The sequence below is a fragment of the Aplysia californica genome, unplaced genomic scaffold, assembly GCF_000002075.1.
Source record: "Aplysia californica isolate F4 #8 unplaced genomic scaffold, AplCal3.0 scaffold00029, whole genome shotgun sequence".
Lineage (NCBI taxonomy): Eukaryota > Metazoa > Mollusca > Gastropoda > Aplysiida > Aplysiidae > Aplysia > Aplysia californica.
The window spans coordinates 422,486-437,485 of record NW_004797299.1 but is presented as its reverse complement, the minus strand read 5'-3'; the positions used below and the strand labels follow the sequence as shown (position 1 = coordinate 437,485).

General features: G+C 42.3%; 1 protein-coding gene across 1 annotated transcript; it reads left to right on the top strand.

The window, feature by feature from the left end:
- The first annotated feature begins 6,127 nt into the window (after positions 1-6,127).
- LOC101850531 (cytochrome P450 1A2-like) lies at positions 6,128-9,645 on the top strand. Its single transcript, XM_013091156.2, has one exon. It carries the CDS (start codon positions 6,619-6,621, stop codon positions 8,179-8,181), a length of 1,563 nt encoding a protein of 520 aa, XP_012946610.1. The 5' UTR covers positions 6,128-6,618; the 3' UTR covers positions 8,182-9,645.
- The last annotated feature ends 5,355 nt before the right edge of the window (positions 9,646-15,000 follow it).

The following is a 15,000-nucleotide window of genomic DNA, read 5'->3' as shown; positions in this document are numbered from 1 at the left end:
TTTGGGTTTTTAGTGGTAGGCCTAATGCAAACTAGTGCGTCATGGGGATATAGCTGAAAATGGGTTGTTTTTTTATGCGCTAGGTAGAGCAAAACTATTATATGGATTTATCTAAAATGAATATCAGACAAATTCCTTTTGACTTTCAAATGTTGTGTACAAATTTGAAAGCAAAACCTTCGTGTGGAGGAAATCCAAAGTGTTCACCAAGATTATCAAGACATAGACCACACACGAGCAGGTGTGGAGGGAATGTACAATTTTAATGTACATGCAATCCAGACTGTTTAATACTGCCACCCATAGTCAAGGAAAATTAATGTGTCGGTGACCTAATGTTTAGGCTCTCAGACTCGCGCCGTAATGTCGTGGGTTCGAATCCCCCCCCCCCCCCCCCCCAGGGACCCGACGTAGCTTCCTTGGGAAAAGCACTTTAGACGAATTTTCCTCACTTCACCCAAGTGGGAATGGGTACCCAGCAATAGTTTGTTAGTGTTTAAGCGCTTAATTAGCTGCTTGCACTGTATGCTTCCCGGGAAACTGAAAATGTTTCTGAGTGTTCTATGGTCTGCTGGGGTAATAATATAATGTACCTTAAAGCGCATAGAGCTTGCTGAGGGCGGGCTTATACGCTATACAATAAATGCTATTTATTATTATTATTATTATTATTATTATTATTATTATTATTATTATTATTATTATTATTATTATATCATTTTTATCATTATTATCATTATTATTATTATTATTAGACAGGTGGCCACCTTACGCAGTCCCATATTAATGTACAAAAATACACAAGGGATGAGATGGGAAGTGGCCGTTAGTACAAAATGTTTGCCTAATACAGGAGGCGGTGTGATTCGATTAAAGTGGACTTGGTCGTCACCAGCCCAGCCATATCTGTTTAACACGACAGCATGAGAAACATTAATTCAACGCTGCTAATGTCGGAATGAACAGCGTTACGTGCTTCATTTTATATTGTTGATTTTTCTATACAAGAGGGTATCTCCATTTGTCACTGACATTGGTCATTAAACAGGTTGCTCACCCCTTACAATAATGTAATGTTATTTAAGAGGCAGTGCCCTTAGGGTGCGGTGGCGGAGTGGTTAGTGCGCTCGTCTCCGAAGCGGAAACTCTGGGTTCGAGCCTCGGTTCGGACAGGGATTTTTTTTCGCCCCCCTCCTGCCCACCCAGCAGTAATGAGTACCTGACTTCGAGTTGGGGAAGTAAAGGCGGCGTGAAAAGGAACTGGCCACCCCACCCCAATATGCCGATGACCCAGGAAGTTGTCTCACTAATAAGGCTAATCCCCAATGTCCGGATCGGACGCGGGAACATCTTTACTTTTTACCCTTAGGATGTTGAGGCATTGCCACAAGCTGTGAAAGATCCTGAAGACCGTATCTCATTTTCCGTGGCACGACTTTCATCCATTTTCCTGCAGTTTGAACTGAAGACGCATATTAATGGCTATAATTCTCCAAAAGGGCAGAAAGAAAGTCTTTGTGTGTTTCTAACTCTGACTTACCCAGAAGAACAGAGACACTTTGATGGTAATACGGAAGTCATGTCTTTTTTCACGTTTTGAATCTCTTTTTCACAAGCCTTTGCGAACCCAGTGGCATGTCATAATGCTGTGTCATTCGATTGTTGTTTTGGGTTTGGGGGGGGGGGGTTTTGTTTTTTTAATTTATTCATTTGCTGATGCACAGCTTTTGAAAAACAATAAAAAGGATTTTTATGATTCTATAATAGTGCCAGGTTCCATAGCTGTAGCTAGAGCGATATACATAATATTGGAAAAAAGACCTCGTATCGGTATCTTGTTGTATGATACGATGCTAACCACGAATCTCTCAGGTTACTGAAATCCTAGATGCCTATAGACCGAGCTGAAACCAACGCTCGTATCAGGTGAGAGAATGGGATACATGTACACCCTTATTGATAATGCTGAGTTGCAGGACTTAGACTTGTTGGATACCGCATCTCACCAGCCATGACACCACACCCAACGACTTTCATCCAGGCCGGATACCGTGTTGATGCGATGAATACATAAGCATTAACTTTCGAACTTGATCTGTTCATCTATCCCATAGCTATTGCTATTGGCTATCAAAATTATTGAAATATTTTGTTTCGTTGAGTAAGAGTTTTACGGCGCTCGCAAATTGCACAAGGTCGTATGAGGGCGCGAAATACAAGTTGGTTGCATTCACAACAGTTCACAGCACGGCTTGGTTTAGGTCCAATATGTTTATCTAAAATAAGTATATATAGCAGCACAATAGCACGACAGCAGCAGTATTGTGCAGATTTTTTGTCCAGTTTCACGGAAATATCGCTCTTCTTCTTTTTCTTCCTTCTTTTTCTTCCCTCTTTTTCTTCTTCTTCCTTCGTCTTCTTCCTTCATCTTCTCTTTCTTCTTTTTCTTCTTCTTCTTATTATTATTATTTGTTATCATTATTATTATTATTATTATTATTATTATCATTATTATCATTAATATTATTATTATTGTTATTAATATTGTTATTTTTATTATTATTATTATTATTATTATTATTATCATTATTATTATTATTATTATTATTATTATTATTATTCAAACGGAAAAGAACATGACAACGATGAATAAATATCCAATGAATATAAACAACAAAGACATAAAAAGAAATAGGACGTCCAATGGCTCCCTCGACCACTACGCTATTCCCAGGTTTCTAAACATACATCTCTCTCTCTCTCTCTCTCTCTCTCTCTCTCTCTCTCTCTCTCTCTCTCTCTCTCTCTCTCTCTCTCTATCTATCTATCTATCTATCTATCTATCTATCTCTCTCTATATATATATCTATCTATCTATCTATCTATCTCTGTGTATGTGTGTGTGTGTTTGTGTGTGTGTGTGCTCCCCTTCTCTCTCACTGTCTCTGTCTCACTGTCTCTGTCTCTGTCTCTGTCTCTGTCTCTGTCTCTGTCTCTGTCTCTCTCGCTCTCTCTCTCTCTCTCTCCCTCTCTCTCTCTCTCTCTCTTTCTCTCTCTCTCTCTCTCTCTCTCTCACTCACACACAAACACACAACTTCAAAAAAGTACACTGGGATTGGTTCGCCACTGAATGCTCCCAGATTCTGAGTCCCACTTTCGGCCTCAGCTACAACAAAGTTCACGAAAGGCTCCTAGAAATATGACCTAAATACATTCCGAAAACATCTCCAAAACCCCAGAAGAACAAAGCCTGGCTCTGTGGGGAGTGCGATGCTGCCATAAAGAAAAAAAAGGCTGCATGTCAAAGAGAGGTCGACAACACTACAGAGAATAAAATTGCATACCTAAAAGCTCGAGCTGAGACACGCATATGCTTCAGGGAGAGCAAACAGCAACCTTTTAGAAAGTCCGTCTCCAAAACTAACGGTCAGACACCCATCACCAACGTATTTAAAATAGAGAGTCTCGGTGGCACCACAGCAGAAACACAGATATCAGACACTGGAAACACTATCGATGAATACGTTTCCAAAAATTCATCAAAAACCAACTACAAAACCACTTTCCAAAACATCAAAACCAACAGAGAACAACAACACCTAAACTTCAACTATAATAACATAGAAACCTACAATGCAGGCTTCACACTGGACTAAATAACATCATGCATCTCTGCAAAAAATAGGTCTAGATTTATACTCTCCAAACAACAGAGCGCACGGCTAGCGAACAGAAACCTCACTTGTTTAAAATGGCGTTTTAGAAGTCGGACTTTCCCAAGAATAGATCTAAATGATATTAATGAAAAACTGAAAATTAAACTACAGTGACTTCAGGCTCCTCAATAAAACTGTGCACCCTTTAAATGATTCCGAATCATCACTAATTTTGTCAAATTCGAAAGTTTGGTGGTTCGGAAGCTTTAGGCGCCAGAGTGACGGGCTTTCACAAATATAATGTGTAGAAATGTACAAATTAACAGAATTTGTCCTCCGGCGTTGATCCCAACTGAAATCTCTATTTTTCACGCTAAAATATGAATATTTGTTATTTTTTGATAAAGTGTAAATTGGTAACTTTATAGTTCTAGCTCTTTATTTTACATTTTAGATATTATAATATTTGAAACCATCTCTCCTGGTCTAGAGGTAGGGTGTTCGCCTTTCATTCAATAGGACCCTCGTTTCAAACCTTACAGCGACGATTTTTTAAAATCTAAACATTTCTCCTTTTGTTTCTCCTTTCCTGCTGTGGCATCTGTTTTCATCTCTACTTTCTGCTCCCCCCCCCCCACCCCCCACCCCATTTCATCTGAGCTCCTGACTCTTTCTACCGCTACTTCTGGCTCCTTCTTACAGTTACAGCTGTCTTTCAGCCACATCCCTGTTCTTAGGGTAGGTAAGATCAAACACCTAGCCTTATCAGATAAGGGCGAAAATCTCGGAGGTCCCGTTTGCAAGTTGCGCACATGAAAGATCTCTCGTGATCCTAAAATCAATAAGAGTAGACTTTGGCCGACATTCCGATAAAATTTTTAATCAATTCCCAACAAACTGTATTAATAATGCGTCCCGCGCGCTCATGCGCATGTATGCAGTTGCGTGCTCACTTTGTCTATTTCTTTCTCCCTGTCGCCGTCCCCACTTTTCCAGCATATCGTGACTAATGTAACACAAGCAAGAGCCACTGGGTTTAGATTACCCAGGTAAGTAATCTGCACCCCGAAACACCCCAGCCCGGCTCACTACAAAAGCCAACGGTACAGGATCGACCACTTCTGTCCATAACAACCACTGCCACACACAGATTGTTAAGCAGGTTAGCGGTCCAAGCAGCTGCAGTCGTGACGTCACTCAGCATAGTCAGGCCAGGATCTGGGCTTCCTTCAGCACCTTTGACTTAGTCAGGTACGATGTGATCATAAATGATTTCAGAGGGTTCTTATGGTCTAGAGGTACGGTTTATGCCTCTCATTCAATAGATCACAGGTTCGAAACCTGTCACCCAGGCAAAATTCAAAATTGATTCCTACCAAACTGAAAATGCTTACTGTGTCCCACGCACTCTTGTGGCTTTAGGCAGTTGTGAGCGCCGTAAAACACTTACCAAGACTAAATAAACAAATGTTTTTCTCCTCCATCGACGTGTTTATAGATCGTTTAGCAAGCGGTCTGCTTTGATACTAGTATCTGCTCACCCAAATACTGAATCCCTACCAAATGTACAGACATTGCTGTATCCTGTGTATTTTCTACGCGCTTTTTGAATTCGCAATTTAAGTCTTCGCTCATTCAAATCACTCGCAAAATTAATGTGACAGGAAGCTGGTGCATTGGTACCCAGATAGATACCAGCTTGCCAGAAAAAAGTCCGTCCAAAGAAATGTTAATAATTGAAACCAAAATTCATCGAAAGCTAGATCTTTTATTCGGATTACGTTCTTTATATCTTTATATAATTATGCTGTTTCACAAACGGCAAGAAACCACAGCATTTCACAGCGTGCGTGTCCTGTTAAGATTATCCCTAAAGGAAATTTTCCAAATTGACCCGTACATTATTGGCGTGGTACGAAATAGATATCCGTAGCAGTTTAATATCATGTTCCAAGCGAAAGGTCCATTTTTAAATGGGCTGCAAGTTTTGAAAGATTTTGGTTCACAACCAAAAAAAACGCGAATTCAAGTCCCCAGCAACACACAGTGAGGCAGCCAGTGAAACAACAAACACTTGAAAAGGTTAGGATGGTCCGTGATTCGATGGTCCTACCACCAAAGAAACGAATACAGTGTGGTAGTCTTGAGTTTTGGATACCTGTAGAATCTTTGAGAGAAACAATGAGTTGTGATTTTGGGCTAAAGCCGTACAAAATTGAAGTTCACAAAAGACTCACTGAAGGAACTTCAGGCAGCTTGGTCTATGTGAAACTGTTATTCAACGGCTCTGGATCCTAAGGCGGTCCATTAGTTCACCAAAGAGTATTTAAATAATAACTAAAGCTGTTTAATATTTATCACAGCGATGAACTATTACGGCATCCTCGGGCCTTTTGTCTTTCTTGATGAAAATCAGCGTCCCCTCGCAGTGAACTCTGACCGATAACTATCCTATCGATTTCGGAAGAAGCCTGGAACCATGCATTTTTGTATGGGCTGAAGGGAGATATAACCGAAACTTTCATAGAGATGAGTATACGTTAACAAAGCTGCAACAATGTCGTGCTGTGTAAATTGGAAAGTTTCAAAATAGTGCGCGCTCTCTCCCTCTCTCTCTCTCTCTCTCTCTCTCTCTCTCTCTCTCTCTCTCTCTCTCTCTCTTTATCTCAGTATCATTATATCTCTTTCATACACACTCTCTACCCTCGTCGGTCAACCCCAACCCACGTCTCTGCCTCTCCCACAATATTTCTTTCCCTCTATTAATCTGTTCCTATTTCTCTCTCTCTGATATTGGACGAAGGATTTCCCTGTCCACTCCGCAATTTTGTCGGTCCACCTCTATTTTTGCCTTTCTCCCTGCACAGTTCCCTGAAGAATGGTCTTGGAAAGGCCACACGGCCTTGTGACATGGCCATACCAATTCATTTTTCGTTAGACTTGCTGTCTATTGTGTGAGACCATGCTATATTGCTATACATTTCAGCCCACTGGCCGCATCATGATCGCAGACCTGATCCTGTTCTGCCTGGTTCTTACCATATTATTTGTTATCGGAGTCAGCCTTTTCCAGCCCAGAAAAGGCAAGATACCCGGTCCCCCATTCCTGTACGGACTTCGCACGGTGCTCGCTTCCCTGAGGAAGAATAACCTCCACGTCATCGCGGAGACCTGGGCCAAACAGTACGGCGACCTGGTCGAGGTGGACGCCGGGCTCAACAAAATCGTCTTCATCAACGACCCAGAGCTCGTTCGACGTCTGTTCTGCGACCTGGAATGGCGCGACATCACCAATGACCGGCCTCCCACCTTCATGGGCGAGTACATATGCGGGAACTATATGGATATCCTGACCGCCAATTTCAGCCCGGGACTGACGAAGAGAAGGAAGCTGTTTCACAACGCGCTCAAGTTTTACGGGGAGGGAGTCCACACGTTTGAGAGTCTCATGCAGAAAACGACGGGAGAACTGGTGGGTAGAATCAAACAACACGAAGGGAATGTACCTCTCTTTCAAGAAATTGTCAACTACATCTGCTTCGTAGTGGGCGTAATTCTGAAGGGGGAAAACACTACAGATGCTGATTTGGACATTATCAGAGATATGAATACCAATATAAACAAATGCTTCCGGTTTGAAAACGAGACGCTAATGCGATATTTTCCCTTTCTCCGATTCGTGCCTGGACTCCGGATAAAAAAGAGTGTCGATGATTTGATGTTTAGTGCTAAAAAAACAGAAGAGAATTTTTTCTGGAAGATTCGAGAATCGTCTAACAGAAGCGATGGGAAAGACAGCAATGATGGTGGCGGTATCGTGGCTTGCCTATTGGAAATGCAAAAGAAAATGCGAGAGGAAAACCTCCCAGACGCACCCTCTGACGCCGTGGTTGTCAATTTGATCATCGATGTCTTGGGAGGTGCTTACCTCAGCACGGCCAGTTCTCTGACCAGCCTGTTCCTGAACCTCATCAAAAACCAGAAGATCCAGGACCGAATCCACGAGGAGATCGAAGACGTGATTGGTGATGAAGTTCCAAGTTTTGAACATCGGCGCCTCATGCCATACACGGAAGCTGCTATCTTAGAGTCCTTCCGAATCTCCAGCGTGTCTCCTTTCTCCGTGCCCCACTTCGCCAACAACGACTTTACCGTCGACGGGCGCACCGTCAAGAAAGGCAGCGTTCTCCTACAGAACACCTGGTACTTCCACCACAGTGAGGACCTTTGGCCGGACCCCTGGACGCTCAAGCCGGAGCGATTCCTGGACGAGAGTGGTCAGCTGCTGGACTCTAACCACCCTGTCCGCCGGAACCTGATCGTCTTTGGCACTGGACGCCGGATATGTCCCGGAGAGAGCCTTGCCAGGTCACGTGTCTTCCTCATTCTTGTCACCCTGCTACAAAAGTACCGCTTCCTGCCTCCCTCCGGTGTTGAGCTTCCTTCATCTTCCCCCATAAACTGGACGCCTGACATTGTTTTCTTCTCCGACCCCTACATGTGCAAGGTCGAGGCTAAATCTTAAGTCTGGCGCTCCAGATACCTTGAGAATGTTGGAAGAATCACTTGTCAAATCTAGGTCACATCAAAGTGTCACAATATTTTAACGACAGAAGATATCAGTTGAGTATGAGTGAAAGAAAGCACATCGACACGACAACAACAATAGTGTACAGGAAAAGCAAGATAAATCAGAACGAAACAACAGAGGAAGAGCACAGAATCGGAACCTACCAATGGCGGCCTCCGAGCACTCATCCCTACACACACATGAAGGTAGCAAGGGCAAAACGAGAGATGTCAGGTTTCGTAAGTTTTGAGAAAACGAAAATCTATTTTTGAAGGTTTCTGGTCATCGCTGTGCGCATAGCTGATGTTTTTCCTTAAAATGACGTATATATCTGCTGTTCCAAAATCGATAACAGCGAGAAAACAGTTAATAATGTCTTCAATTTAGCGCGGGTCTGAATCAAATTTGAGGGGTGTTATGTTTGATTATTTTGGATACAATAATCTGTGCTCAAATTTGAACTGGTCAGACAGGCACCGCTGCATCAGCCATATTTTGGAGCAATCCAGAAAAGGCATGTTTCATTTGAACATAATAAAATAATATGTTAAATTCAAGCCCACAAAGATGCTTCAAGCTTGTTATTGCAGGGAGTATGGAGTTGATTATAGATCTAGATCTAGTACACCTTCTAAAAGAGGGTACAAACAATTCAAATTGAGAGGACATCGGTAAAGAAACCTTTTATGGAAGGGAGTAAGCATTAACAAAACGGGGCAAAATGTTGGAAATGGGGAAACAGTTTGCGCGTCTGTCGTGACAACGCTACACAAGTCCGCTCGAGGACGTAGCAGTGAACTAGGCTTGTTCAAGTACCAGACTTTAAAAATCTAAAAGCCTGATTTTTTTTAAAATGAAGCCACGTCACATTTTAATCAAGTGAGACAGAGTGATAATTTTTACGACCTGTTTTCTAAAACAAGGAGGCTCATTTCTAATGACTGGTAAAAGCAATTCCAGGACTTCTGGGAACTGAATCAGTTCTGGGGCTCAGTGGGGTGGCTCTTCGGTTGTGGGGCAAAAGATCTGCAATGGTTGATGCAGTATGGGGCAGCCGGTCACACTGCGGAACGTGTTTTGACCTGACTGAAGGGGCATATTTGCGATGGCGCCATCAGACCTTTAACAGAGCACTCAGGTGCGCAACACAGTCCAGTTTTGAACACATCTGACTTTCCTTAAAACTTTTCTTTTCCTTTGAATTGTCTCAAAGATCAAATCCAAAGCCTTTGGGACCTCAACATGGAGTTTGTGAGAGCTACCACGCCGAGGCAGTGTGAGAACGCTACACAACGTTTTTGTCAGTACGTGTATACGCAAATACATTGTACGTGATGGGGTCGAGTGGAGCATCTTTTGTAAAGATGACAGTCCTAATGTAGATTTCTTTTTCATGTAATAAATTATTGTAACTGTCGATTCAGATGATTCTGTCAAATTTCTACCAAATGTCTTTGTTGTATGTTAAGCCAGTGGGTTTTTTTCTGGTTTAATTTTTATTTTCGACTTAATTAATTTTTTTTTGCGGTCATCGACAAATGTGTCATGGAGCGGTGGAATCAGGCGCTCGTCAGTTTTGAGGCATATTATGGAGTTATCGGTAGTATCGAAGAGCATGTTCATATAGTTTGCTTTTGAAGAAAATAATACTCATCGATCGTGAACAGAAGTCGAGATGTGATTAGAGGAGGTAGGGGCCTCCTCATACTTGAGTGAAAATAAGTGAGAAAATGGCAGCCAAATTTTGGTGTCTTCCAACGCTTGAGTGTCCATGCAAATTGCAAATCTACATCTTTTGTGTCTTTGATCAACTTGTTTTCCCAGTAAAATCCACAGAGCAATGTGTTTTTGTGTTTTTAAATGGGCACAAAAGGTGTTGAGCAAAAAAGACTGAAATTTTAATGTTAAAAAAAAGGTAAATATTGTCCAACGAGCGGAAAAACCTATTTTATGATTTCATTATTTTATCGACAGTCCGATTTCACCTCGGCGCAACACATATAATGTGTACGATTCCTGATTTGGTAAGTTGCTTTTATTTCCGAGGTTGTTTTTTTTAAATTAGGTATCTCTATCAGTTTGTCATTTTAAGCTATCGTTCATTCTCTGTCGGCGTTGGTTAACCCAAAAAGGCAATACCGAAGTATCCAGCTTCCAACATGATACAAATTGTGTTGATAAGGGCGGGAGAGGGGTTGGCGGGTGCTCTGATTTGGCCCCTCTTTCCTATCAAACATCAATCGTCCTTATCTCTTCTCATTCATTTTATTTTTGTATGTCACGCTCTAATAACTCATCTTTGCTTTGGCACTAATTTTTGTGAACAACAAAAACTAAAACTAGGAATTATTTAAAAAATCAATTTTTTTCAAGGAAATGTTCTTTTACTACCAATGTTAATCCAAGAGTGACTTAGAATTAAGTATTTTGACTATATCAGATTATGTTTAATTCAAACATACTTGCCTATAGCACGGTGTGCATCTTTTTTTTTTTAGTTAAACCTTGTTTAGATCATAATAAAAACAGCTTCTACTCCACAACCTGAAAGTATTTACAGTAGGATGGGATCATTGAAATACGAGTATTTGTGTGTTTGTGTATGTATGTATGTACGTGTGTATGTGTGTGTGTGTGTGTGTGCGTGTATGTGTGTGGGGGGGGAGGAGGGGATGGTTGTGTGCGTTGGGGATGGGGGGTGGCTATAAGATTACATGGAGTCAAATGAATACGAAATGTATACACTGTTATAATTATACAATGGTTGCAAATATAGTGTCTACCAGTTGTAATACATGCATTTGTGTGTGGGGGTTTTGTTGTGTGTATGTGGGGGGGGGTGGCTAAAAGATCACAGGGAGTCAATTGGAAACGAAATGTCAACACACTTTGTTATGATAAACTATTGATTTACAAGTATACCAGCTGCATGAGTATACAAAGCAAGAGAATCAGGCCACAAAAGCAAGGATAGACAACGCCAAACTTTGCTTAATAGTATCAAAGAGGTCCTTCAAAAGAATGATTATATCTACAAGAGAAGCCACACACTAACCCTTGACTGAAAACCGTATCTCCCCACGGAATTTTACGCCAGAAGAGGAAGAAAACAGTGAGTTGCAAAAATACACGTTCTGAAGGCATTTTGTACTAAGCGTTTTTGGATGCCGTATAAAATAACAGGTACATAAAAATGAGGTAAAGTATGTGCTTAACATCTCTTTCAACACTGTATAGTTGCCTAAAAGGAAGGATCCCAAAATTAACGTAACGCCCTCTTTCGATAGAACACACCCACGTATGTAGGTGGGTTGCCTTGAAAACTCTTAATTTCAAGCTCAAGAACGATTCATTTGGGGGTTCAAAACGCCATTCGCCTGAAAGCCAAGCAGAATACTAACTCAGCAAACCCCATGCTGGGAGGGCGGGGCAGATAGGGGGAGAGAGGAAGAGGGGGAGAGAGGGGGAGAGGGGGAGAGAAGGGGAGGGAGAGGGAGAGGGAGAGAATTAGAGGGAGAGAAGGAGAGGGAGAGAAGGAGAGGGAGAGAAGGAGAGGGAAAGAGAGAGAGGGGGAGAGAGATTGAGAGGGGGGAAGAGGGGGAGTAGGGAGAGGGAGAGAGAGGGGGAGTTAGAGAGGGAGGGAGGGAGAGAGGGGAAAAAAGCAAGAGAGGAGAGAGGGAGAAGAAGAGGGAGAGGAACAGACAGACAGACAGACAGACAGACAGACAGACAGACAGACAGACAGACAGAGACAAAGAGAGAGAGGGAGAGAGAGAGAGAGAGAGAGAGAGAGAGAGAGAGAGAGAGAGAGAGAGAGAATAAGAAAGAAAGAAATTCAACATCCCAGCAGAAAGATCGAGATACTCGACAAGATTTATCCCTACTCGAAAAATGAATTCGGCGACAGCGAAGCGACTAATCGGTACACCACAGTCGCCGCATAGCTTTTACCAAGATAGGCAATTATGACATGACTGTTTTGTGAAATTCGTTTCAAGAAAAGTTAAAAGAGCCTATTTTGAGGAGCCATCAAACCTCAAAAGTACCCCACTTCGTGTCACAGAGGATCTGACGGCAGTCAACTATCAGCTGTTGCAATGAGTGCAGTACATCCGGTGAGTCGCCCATGGTTGAAGCAGAGGGCGTGATCTACACGAATAATATCGAAGGCACGAAGGCACTGGAGTAAGGGTAGATCACTGAACAAACCTTCACGACTTCATCTTTCACCGAAAAGAGCATCTTCGTTTTGGTAAAAGTTTTACGGCGCTAAACTTGCAACTGCTTTATAAGGTCATACGACAGCGCGGAAAGTCACAAAGGTTGCAGTGTTTATAAAAAGCATAGTAAAAAATGAGTGTTAGAGGCATTCATTTACATTATCAAAACAACACTTGTAGTAACATTTTTCGAAGTTTGCCTTCGAACAGTTCGTAGCTCCAAGCATAATGCTGCAAGGGTCCTTGGTCTACTTTTAACCACATCAACCCCCCAGGGTGGTGCTACCGACTGAAGTATCTTTAGGCCATTCCCAAAGGGGGGGACATTTCTCGTTCAAGCACAGTAGAATTGTAAATGGGCTGATTTATCAATGTCACGCTCATAACTGTGCCTGCTCTACAACAGGGAACTGCTGCTTTTTCTTTCCAAATCCTTACTATTGTCATTTTTCCTCTACTTCTTTTATATGTTTGTCACACTTTTGTGACCCGCTATTTCCGGGGAGCCTTGATAGTCGAAGCAGACTTTGTGCTGTTGAAGCTAGAGAGATGAGAAGAGTAAGACTGATTCCCTGTAAGGGCTTCTCTGTTGACATCCACCCCTTGGCGCTCATATGACCTTATGCAGTTGCGAGCGCCGTAAAACCTCTACTGAAACATAACCTTCATAACAGTACCGGTACTCCGACCATTTATTCATTCACAAAATGTACATCAGCAGATCTTAGTGAGTCTCCAATGAATCCTCGCAACATTATTATCTCTGACCCAACACCACGCAGGGCCAGTGGCAGCCATCAACGTCACAGTGGGTCAGAGCTCAGCAATAAATCGTCACCTGCCTCGACAAAGAAGGACCCCTTCCTGCTTGGACCCTGCCTACCAGAGCCAACTTGGGATTAGTGCAACATGTCGTTCCAGAAGACTGATGGAAACCCTAACCATAACCCTAATCATAACCCTTACTCTAACACTAAACCTAACATTTTAACTTAGCCCAAACCCCAACCCCAACATCAACCCACATCTTAACCCTAATCCTAACCCTAAATGTTACCCTAACTCTTACCCTAACCGTCGACATGCTCCTCTCTATCAATCTAAACCAGTTATCAGCTGGCCCCTCTCCACCAATGACCCTAGGCTGGAAAGGTCAAACAGCCCACCTCCTAAAGGTCATAAATTGCATAAAGTGGATAGTGAAACTTTTATTACAAAATTTAATATCCCGTTATATCCTAGGGTCCGATCCCCCCCCCCCCCTTTCGTCCCCCCGCAAAACAGATTATGGTGTTCATAATATACCCGTTGAGTATGGATGTCTTTTCACTTTTCGAACACCTTGACTGGCACATTATAATACCGTCCCTGCAATGGGCCTAAACAGTGATATTACAAGCTTAATTAATGCATTTGAACCAATACTTGCCAAGCTGGTCGGTGTCGTCTATCAGTGTGCGATGTGATAATATTGGTTGGCGGTAGGGGTCACCCGAGTGCTAACTGGTGTTGTAATAACAGTATGCTCCGCTCGGAAATACAATATAGAAGTGACAGGTGTAATGGTAGTAGGCCTACGTGTGTATCATGCCCCGCTTGGAAATACTAAGCGGGCGGTTGGAGGGCGCCACTGCGTAATCTCAGAATGACAAAGTTCTATCTGCTCATTACCTAGTTTTGAGAAATTTAACGTCAAATATTTTGAGTTTTACATCTTGTCATTCTTTTTCGAACGCATTTCTTTGAATATCTTGATAATCACTCTGAAAAATCTTACGATTTTTACAGAGCAGATAGAACATTTGGCTTCTGAACTCTCGATCTTAGTGACTCCAAACGGCCAAAATTGTCAGCTAGAACTTTATAATTCTGAGGTAGTGAGTCTTGAAGACGATCTGCTATAGGCATCTTGAAAAAAAACATTGCTATCCATGCAGATGTTTGTTTCTATTCTATGTTTCTTTATCTGAAACTTCAAAAAGGCAGGTAAAAACATGCAAACCAAACTATGGAATATGCACATTTGTGTTTCCGCATGTGTGTATGATGGTTCAAACCGTGCCTAGTTGCCTTGGTCAACTACTGATCGAACAAATGTGTCCAGTGTCCACCACATCCTTGAAAAGTTCATTCATGTGGGACGTCAGAAAGCTAAGGCTAAGGTGACTGAGAATGCATAACTGAAATAAATTCCACACAATCGAAATTTTGCCACACTAACGGACAAAAACTAGGCGTAACGTGCTGTAGACGAATACTTTCCAACAGAAAAGAAGAAAAGAAAATATTAAAAAAACAGTTGATCGAACTCTCGTCCTATCCCCTCATGACAATAACCCAGCCCCGTTCACGGGCGTCTGTGGTGCAGCACAGTAACAGATAGGCCTAGGCCTAGGCTGAAAATAATATACTGCCACGCACAACTGAGGTGCGCCGTGAAACGGAAGAGTAGCAAGGTCGGAAGTGGTGATCCCACAGGTCAGCGCGACTCCGTCCGACTGCGTTAAAAAAAAAAATCGCGCTGAGCAGGCGTATACAGCTCAGTTGTCGCCCC

Excerpts from the sequence above, each read along its gene's own strand:
- LOC101850531 (XM_013091156.2), top strand. The coding sequence starts at position 6,619 with ATGCTATATTGCTATACATTTCAGCCCACTGGCCGCATCATGATCGCA.